This window comes from Pyrus communis, chromosome 1, assembly GCF_041283825.1.
Source record: "Pyrus communis isolate YQ-2024b chromosome 1, ASM4128382v1, whole genome shotgun sequence".
NCBI classification, from domain to species: Eukaryota; Viridiplantae; Streptophyta; class Magnoliopsida; order Rosales; family Rosaceae; genus Pyrus; species Pyrus communis.
The window spans coordinates 1,095,328-1,105,016 of NC_142565.1; the positions used below are offsets into that span (position 1 = coordinate 1,095,328).

A 9,689-nucleotide genomic window follows, 5' to 3' on the forward strand; every position below is an offset into this window, starting at 1 on the left:
AAGACAAACGACCCACAGCGCTGGCGGATGCCCGCATCCTCAGACTCGGCCCATGCTGCCGTAGGGAGTCTAAGCGAGGATGGGTACTCCTGGCGCCGGCACACCAGGAACTCGTCATCCGAGAGGACGTCAAGGCTGAGGAAGTGTTTGAAAACCTCGGCTGCTCGGTGAGGTGGCGCTGGTCGAGAGGCCAGTTGAAGGCCGAGGGCGGCCGTTCGCTGGAAGGCAGGAACCTCCGGTCGAAGGGTGGAGAAGTAGACCTGCAACCAGAGTTGGAACACCCAGAGGGGTCCGTTCTGGTGCGGGTCAATCTTGCCAATGGTCGCCTCGGCCAGGCAGCGGTAGAGGTTGGCGAGTATGGCTGGACTGAGCGCCAGCAAGCGACCATTAGCCAGTGCCTGGGCCACCGGCATATTCTCCACCAGGCATTTATTTGACCTGGTACAACAGATGAATTTGTTGTACCAGTAGAAGAGGAAGGCCTCGTGCTCTCCCTTCCTAAGACCTTCTTCGCCTCGGCCGGCGAAGTGAAGAATGAGCGTGTTGTAGTTGAAGAAGTTCTTGTGCAGCTTCTGAACTTCTTCCCTTGAGGGCTCCCGGTCGTCCCGGCTTAGCGTCTCGACGGCCCTTTCGTCGAATAGTGCTTTCAGGTCAAGAGGAGAAGGGTATCCGGAAAGGGCGGCGTCAATAGGAAGGCCGGTCGGGGAAGTCCCAAGGATGGCCGAGACGTCAAGGATTGTGGGGCCGAGTGGGCCGAAAGGCAGGATCATGGTGTTGGTGGCCGAACACCATAGACTCAGGGCCGCCATAAGCAGCTCCTTATCCATGGCGACCTCCATGGTCGACAGGATGATGGCATCATAAATACCTAAAGCCTTCCATTCCTTGGAGAAGAATGTGCTCATCCGGTCGACCCAGGCAGCCCAAGCCGCAGTAGTCGACGGCCAGGCTCCCTGAGGCCGCGCCAGAGTCCATTTCGACCAGTCGAACCCCTGTAGCAGGGGTGTTAAGCACTGTTCCTTGAGCAGGTTAGTGACAGACGACGGCACTGTGTCTCTGAAGAGGGGACCCAGAATTTGGTGGGTCGTGGCCATGTCTTCTTCAAATCGTAGCGTCTTGACGGCGCTCCGGTCGACGAAATCCTTGCACTTGTTGATCTCATCAGAGAACTTTGAAATGAAGGAGGCCATTTGTGGAGAAGAGATGTTTCTGGAAAAAGAAGGTATTGCAGAAGGAAGAACTGGAAGGTTTGATTTGAACGAACAAGGATGAGGAATTTGAGATTTTAGAATTTCTGAAAGCGTAAAAGGCAAATGGCAGAAATATGGGTATTTATAGGCCTTTCAGGATGAATATCAAACGTCTGGGATTCAAAAAGCACTGGTTCAAATTGGGGGGAAATTTAACCGGGAAAGGCTCAATCATTTCGGATATTTTGGGAAACTGCGAAGAGGGGATCGAGGAGTCGAAAATCCAGGACGCACGATTGCGTGCGACGCCAGTTTTAAGGCATTAATAAGGATGAGACGTTCCAGTTAGCGCACGGTTTCGAGGCCCACGATTGAAAGTTTTAAGAGCGGCGGAGACTCGACACGTGGCCACGCTTTGGGGGCAGTGAGAAAAGTGCAATCATGCTTCATAAATGCGCAGGAATAACGGTCATTAAGTAAAGTTCAAAAAGCAATAAACGTTTTCGCTTCTTCAAGGTCGAGGCTCGACCAAGAGCTAACAGTCGGCGACCTCAGAAGCGAGGGGGCAATGTTTGGGCCCGAAATATTATTGCTGGGCCGAGCAGCAGGATGTGCTCGGCCCAAGGAGATGATGAATACTATGGGCCGAATAATAAGGCCCGGGCCAGCTGGCAGGGTCGGCCAAATCCCATCAGAAGTAATCCGGATAAATAGAAAGGTCGAGGAAATCCTGATGCAATTAGGATTCTCGACCAGCAAGGAATGAAGTCCCGAAAAGAAGGAAAATTCAGAATCCCAGTAGGAGTAGGTTTGTTCAAGGAAGAGGCGAATTGGGAAAAGGACTCCCAATCCAAATCGGAGTCAGATTCAGGGAATGGGGGACTATAAATACAAGAAATCATGCAACAGAAAAGGACCTTCACAATCAGCATACAATTGCCCTGCGCAAAACCTCTCAAACACCTTGAGATTTTTTCCTTTTCTTTTCCTGCCGACACACCTTCAGTTTGGATAAACAGCACTGTGGAAGCGCCCGGCGAGCACCTTCAGTTTGGATAAACAGCACTGCTGCCGCAGAATCAGCCGACCGAGAAGCACCTTCAGTTTGGATAAACAGCACTGCGCCGAGGTCGACCGATTATCTATCCAAGTCTCAGTCGAGAAAGGTTTTCGAACCTTTGTTGGCAGAGGTCACCTTGCTAAGCTTTCTCGGCATAGTTAGGTGTTACGAATCACATTGCTCGGCGTACAGGACGCCGAGTGGTTTTATGATTGGATACTCGCAAGTAGGTTTCAGGGTTCGGCATTCCGACGGCCGAACTACGTTTACCATCAAGACATACATCACGTTCGAGTACCTGTGCCCATACACCTTGGTCTCGATTCGACGTGCTTATACTCTCACAAATATAATCACGGTGACCGAATCGGGCTCCGACGATTATTGAACTCCGCAGAATTAGCAGCCTTGTCTTCAGGCTGTAGAACTCAGAGACCGAGAGCGTTCCTTCCTCGGTCGCAATCGCAAGATACAGAAGTCAACGACGCGCTCCAAGCGACATCAACAAATTGTACTCCTCGGCCGAGCTCGGCCGACGAGTTGGCACGCCCCGCATTCAACCGAAGGACGTAGTTAGCTTACTAGTTACTCGGCCTGCGCGCCACGTAGGTTTTGTAATTATTAGGGTCAACAGTCTCTTAAAGAGATTTTGGACCATTGCAGTTTTCTTCAACGGAATTGAATCTCGGTGATAATATTTCACGGACTAGGATTCACTCCCATTTTCTTTCCATTTTCTTCCCTCTCCTCCTCTCACATTCTTTATTTTATCTTTCTTTTTCTTATATATAAAATTAATATAATATGTTGACGTTATTTAACTGTGACCCTTAAAATGGGAGGCGAAGGAAAGGAAGAAAAAAAAAAAAGGGAGAGAATCATACTCCATATTGCACTCATGCTATAAAAGTCTTTCTCAAATGTATGTCCAATGATACCCCTTTATGGAGAAAGACATATAAGATAATAAAAACAATTAGAGAACTAATTATTTAATATTACGGTATAGTGATATTTTTCTTTACTTATAAGTGAAAGGTTTTATGTTCGATTCTCGCCAAATGCGAATTTGAATCATATTATTACTAGTTTATTGTGAAACTTAGCCTGCTCGTCCATCCTTTAATGTTGATAATATTGTTGAAAAAAATTAAAGGACTATAACAATGGACTACAATAAACCATTAAGATCTCATTTGGCAGTTCGGACTGTACTGACTAAATTAATCGGGCGTTTGGTGCAGTATCGGACTAATGACCGTATTATTTATACTGTGTTTGGTATTATACAGGATAAGGGGAATCAAACTTAAAAAAAAAAAAAAAGCTGAAATCATCTCTTTTGTTCCCAAATCTCTCTGTCGCACCCCCCCCCCAAACTCCCTCCCTCCCTCTCCCTTCTTCTTCTTCCCCAACTACAGAATAATCCCAAATAATTGTTCCCCAAATCTCTTCACCACACCCCCCAAACTCCCTCCATCTTTCTCCTTTCTTCTTCTTCCCCGACTGTAGAAGAATCTCAAATAAATTCAAACAGTCAATTGCAGAAGAATCCCAAATTGAAATCATCTCTCCGCCGCACCATGTTTCTTTGCAAGACCCAATTGCAGGGGAGGACGGCAAGTAGGCGATGAGGAAGGCCATAAGGAGAGGATGGGGAGGAAGGTGACGAGGACTAGGAGAGCAGAGATGGCGAGAGAAAGCAACGGCAAAAGAAGGTAATGGGGAGGACGGCGATGGCGAGAAAAGGTGACAGGAAGGATGACGACGCAGAGAGAAGGGGTGAGAGAGGGCCGAGTTCGCGAGAAAGGAAAGCAAAACTGACTAATAATCCGAACCTTTTGGTTGGTTTTATTAAGCAGACGTATACTGTGTTAAATAAGTAGATCGATTAAATTAATCCAGCGCTTATTTAATATGAGTGAACATCAAACACCTGAATCTGTATAACTAATCATATCCAATCATTTATCCAATATGCCAAGCAAGGCCTAAAAGAAGGGCATCCGCAAATCCATGACACGTTTTATCATAAGTCTAGAATAAATTTACAACCTCGGGCCCTCAGAAGGACTTCCCATTGGAAAAGCTAGATCCGCAATGATGGCCATATTCCTCCCTTAATTACGTGATTAGCACTCCTCAACCTTTCGTAACCTGCAATTGAATTGACGCGGCAACTATCGGTCTTAATACGGAATCACCGAGTCATATATTTTAGAATAGTATTATTCACGTATACATTTTTATTTTTTATATATTTTTATATTTTCATTTATTGAATCAATAAATTGAAAAAAAAATATTAATAAATATTAACAAGAAAGTGTAAGTGACAAAAAATAAGTGCACGAATAGCAGTTATCCTAGTATGTCTTCTGGTGGATGGCATGCCATAGTAAATATATGGGAAGGGGTGTGCACATATTGTAATGTAAACAATCATGCATGTAAAGTTAACGTAAGTTCATAACATCATCTTTTCAAAAGGTAAGGGAGTATAGTTTCTCTCACAGGTCGTGATCATAACCAAAGTTGATATTTCAGATGTATTTTTGGTTACTATTTTATGAGTCAACAATCACTTGGCAGATCGAATAACGAAATACCCCCTCAATTCTCAACTACGGCTATTATTAAATTAAAGAATGATAAATTACGTTGAATATTTAATCAAAAATCGTTATTCGCATTTCAAAATTTTTATTGTTCATTTCTAACAGTTTGTATTAAAAAATAAATATACATTTATAAAAAATACATAATGATTTTGATGTGCCAATTATAACTCCTTAACATTATGAAACTTATTATTTTTTATTTATTTTATGGGTTAAGTATTAAAAGCAACCCAACAATTTCAGTGATTTTAAATTAACCTCAACTTTTTAAAACATTCCAAATACCGAATATTTTGAAAATTTGACATTTGATAAGTCACCAGAGACTTCTATCAACATTAGGCAAATTGCCCCCTTTTTTTTTTCTTCCAGGATCTACCAAAGGGTTTATTTACACTTTCTTAGTATCCCATTAATTGAAACAGCACACATTCTAAGATTATATAGAATTAATATTGGAGTAATGACCAAGATTAATATTGGAGTAATGAAATAGCCAAGAATGACCAAGATATACGACAATTAACTCGCTACAGTTAACTGGGTTTTGTGAGGTCGACCACAATCACGCTAATGTTATCTCTGCTTCCCCGAGCCATAGCTAGGTCAGCCAAGACTGCTGCTGCCTCAGATGTGCGACTTCCGACATTTAGGAGAACACGATGTTCGTCGTGAATGGATACTCTCCTCATTCGGCCACGAAGACACTTGTTCACAACCTGACATGCTACGTCGTTTGATATAACATCCCACAGCCCGTCACTGGCAAGGATGAGGAATTCATCCTGGTCGGTTCGCCTGGTCACCGTCACCTCTGGTTTTGATATCACATATGGCCTCAGGTAATGGTCACCTGCACCCCCAATCAATCTCAAACATCACCAAATCAGTGCAATGTACTAGCAATATTTCCAAATTAATCCAAAAGGGGATCCGTTTGAAAATTAAATCAACCAACCTAATGAAAGTGAATGAGTTTGCACAAAACCGAGTGTAGTAACGTTCTAAGATTCATACAGCCGTTCACTTCAGTGAGATAAAGTTTTGTTGTTGTAACCTAAAGCAGGTGAATGTTAATTTACAACTGTTTAATAAAGGTAACCTTGGTGGTTCACTTGAATTAGGCTCCTCGATTTGCTTTGTCTAATCACCAGGATTTAATTTGGCCCGAGATGCCTAGTGATTTTATTTGTAACGCCGTTACTGAAAGATTTAGAGTTTGTGCCCCGCCGATCGTATAATGTACGTACCTATTGATCTGGAAGTGGCAAGCACCCCAAGTACACGGCTTCCGTTCCAGTTGATGACTCTCCCACCTGCAGCTTCAATTCTCTTCAACTCATCCACTCTGTCCGGCTTATATATGCACGTAGAAATTAAAAACCATTGTATCAACAAAATAATAAATGTACTCAGCAAGCGGAATTAAATTTTAAAGCAGCGATGAATGTGTTTAGTTGAACTTAATAATTTGTCTTAATAATAAAGTACATAGAGCTCTACTGGATAAATTTTTCAGTAGTACGGTAAGTATTAAAACATAAATACATGTAATAAATAGTGAGTATTAAACCATAAATACATGTAATACAAATTACTTGGTTGCGCAAGAGACTTGTAGCTTAAACAATTAAGAGCATAAATTCATCCTTACACCTGAAATCGTGTGTTCAATTCCCTTATCTCCAATTGTTTGTACACACATTACATGGTGAAAAAAATTTAGCTCTCACCAATGGACTCTCTATATGAACTCCTGGTCAAATATGAGCAGACGTTGAAAATTTTCACCTCCAATCTCTAGATCTCCTAAATTTAAAAAGTGAGAAAGGAGCTCATCACATTATTATTGCTTTAATAATATTTTAAATAAAAAACTTTATTCCTATTGGTTCACAATTATTAATTATTATATGACTCCCTCGATTAGAGAGGGTGATTGAAGAAATTTTTTTTCAGGAAGCTTTTAAATAACTTTAGTGCTTTTTGTTAGATTTTGACTTGAAAGTACTGATTACTTTGTCTAATATTGAGACTACCTGCATCACATATCTCTAGCCAAAAAGTTCAAACAATACAGCTTTATATGCTCATTTGAAAGTTATTTTAAAATTATTATATTACAAATACACTTGAGAGTGCTTCATGCACTATGTGATGGATTTCTTGCAAAAAGCACAAGTTATGTGATGCGTAAGAAGCACGTCAAGCATTTTTTTCATGATTCACTTATATATTTATTAAAAATTTATGGGATTTTTGAACTTTAATCCTTGAAGAATATTAAAATTTAATAAAAACCTAGTGTTTGATTCGATATTGACTTTAGTCCTCTAATATGTACTTAACTTATTTTAAAATTATTATATTACAAATGCGAGTTATATGATGCATAAGAAGCACGTCAAGCGTCTTTTTTCATGATTCACTTATATTTTTATTAAAAAGTTATGGGATTTTTGAACTTTGATCCTTGAACAAGATTAAAATTCAATAAAAACTTGATGTTTGATTGGATATTGATTTTAGTCCTCTAATGTGTACTTAATTCAAATTTATATAATATTTTTATTTTAATATTTAATAAATATCTTATTTAATGTCATTCTATTAAAATTAAAATTATTTATTATTATACACATTTTAATTCATTATATTTAATTTACTTCCTCTAATTAGTGTACATAAACATCTGTATCATAATATATTTTACTAAATTAATGCACCGAAATATATGTACCTAAATATATTGTAGTAAATTAGTATCATATAAGAAAATATGCAAAAATATAAGTGTACCATAAAATTCCGTACCTAAATATATGATAATAAGCTAATGTATCAAAATGTTCGCACCTAAACATATTATACTAATCTAATGTACCGAAATATTCGTAATTAAATATATGGTAATGAATTAATGTCACATAAAAAAATATGCAAAAACATATGTACCAAAAAATATTTAAGAAAATATTTTCTCATATAAGATACTTACCACAATGAGATTTAAAATTTATAATATTTTCATAAAATTTAATTTATAAACATCATAAAATTATAAATAAATAAAACATTTAATATACTGGCATTAAATAGAGTATAAGGACTAAAATCAATTTTAAATCTTGTATAAGATATTTTTCTAAACTTCATCTTATTTAAGTATTAAAATCTAGTTTTTTAAAAATTTATCTCAAAAATATTTTCATCCAAAACACTTTAAAAAACTCTTCCAAACGAGCTATATTTTCTATCTTGCTTTTCAATTTTATTGTCAATATTATGCAATATTTCCTGTCAACAAGGCATCCTATCTTGCAAAATATACACTGAAATGTGAATTTATACTAATTTCAAAATATGGAACAGAATTGTTGCCGTGAGTTGTACATCTTTTTGGGCTAATTTACTGACACTAATTAGTTTTTTTTTTTTTTTTTGTGTGTTGGATACTAATTAGTTAAATGTACGATGCATATAGTTACAACAAAGCACTTAAAATCAATGAAAATAAACTACAATGTCATCGTTGTGACAGATACATAAAGTTTGGTAACTACGCACCTTATGGTCATTGGACAAGGCCAAGGCAACACAACCTCTCGACAAAACAGCCCTAGAATCACCACAATTGGCCACCACCACCTGCTCCTTCGTCACCAACGCCACCACCGCTGTCGCCCCAACCGTCCTTGCCGCTGCAATATCACTCACCTCCCCATCCATTTTCTCAAAACACCCCTCCATCACCGTCTCCCAATCAATCGCATCACCTTTAGTCCCTTCCTTTTCCACCGCCTCCGCCACCACCTCATGCATCCTCTCCCTACAAGCCCCGGCCACGTCAGGCCCACCGTGCCCGTCATACACCCCGTAAAAGTCAAACTTCCCAAAACCTACCTCCGCTGTCACTGCATCTTCCATCTCCTTCCTCATCCCCTTCACCGAGACGATGCCACACCCTCCCCTCTCTTCCGAACCCTCACCACTCCTTTTCTCTCCGCCTTCATCTGATCCGGTCACGGATCCACTAGACAACACGACGTCATTTTTCGATGCTGAAAATGACACCGACAATATCTCCATTGAACTCCCAACATCTTTCTCTCGTTCCTTCAACTCCAATGTCTTGCAATCTTCGGAAGCATGTTTCTGGCCGCTGCCGCCAGTGATCTGCACCTGGATCTTCTTCGCCTGACACGTGTATTTCAGTCGTCGGACTCTGAGTCGCTGTCGCCGGGCATTCTTGGTTTCGATGACGAAGCTCTGTCGTCTCATCTTTCCATTCATTCCCCCAACCTGAAGGTGAAGGGCTTCTTTTAAATTAGATGAAAAAGCTGAGGGGCGTAGACGAGCTTCTAATCTCAGCCGTTGATTTTATCACTGCAGACGGATGATCGCCAGGCATGCATTGTGCGGACCACTGGCTTTGATTTTTTGAGAGAGACGTGGACGGTTTGGATGCGATCCTGGACACGTGGAACGATGGACGTGCCGCTAGTGATTCTGTATTGGTAGGAGATCTTTTGGTGCAGGGCGGGGCCTACCCTCTGTCGCTAGAAAATATGTACGTGGCGAGTCGTGAGGGGATGGGTGGTGCCTCTCCTTTACTTTTCTTTTCTATGTTTTCGGCTCGCTGACAAGGATGTTGACTTATGGAAAAATGCAGCAACGCGTGTCCTCGTTAGATCTCGTTCCTTGTGTCGTTGCCGATTGTCGTGTACCGGTTTCTTTGGTTTGAAATAATTTGGAATTGGATCCAGATCCTCTCCTAAGCAGAGATTTGGAGCCGAATTAATGGGTCAGGAGAATCCT

The 9,689-nt window shown here is 40.5% G+C and overlaps 1 protein-coding gene across 1 annotated transcript; it reads right to left on the reverse strand.

Annotated features, from left to right (window-relative positions):
• Positions 1 to 5,283: 5,283 nt before the first annotated feature.
• Positions 5,284 to 9,179, reverse strand: LOC137720928 (protein phosphatase 2C 51). The gene is made up of 3 exons (XM_068460048.2): positions 8,439 to 9,179; positions 6,122 to 6,227; positions 5,284 to 5,724 (listed from the first exon to the last, which is right to left on the reverse strand). Exons 1-3 carry the CDS (start codon positions 9,162 to 9,164, stop codon positions 5,408 to 5,410), a joined length of 1,149 nt encoding a protein of 382 aa, XP_068316149.2. The 5' UTR covers positions 9,165 to 9,179; the 3' UTR covers positions 5,284 to 5,407.
• Between the last annotated feature and the right edge of the window lie 510 nt (positions 9,180 to 9,689).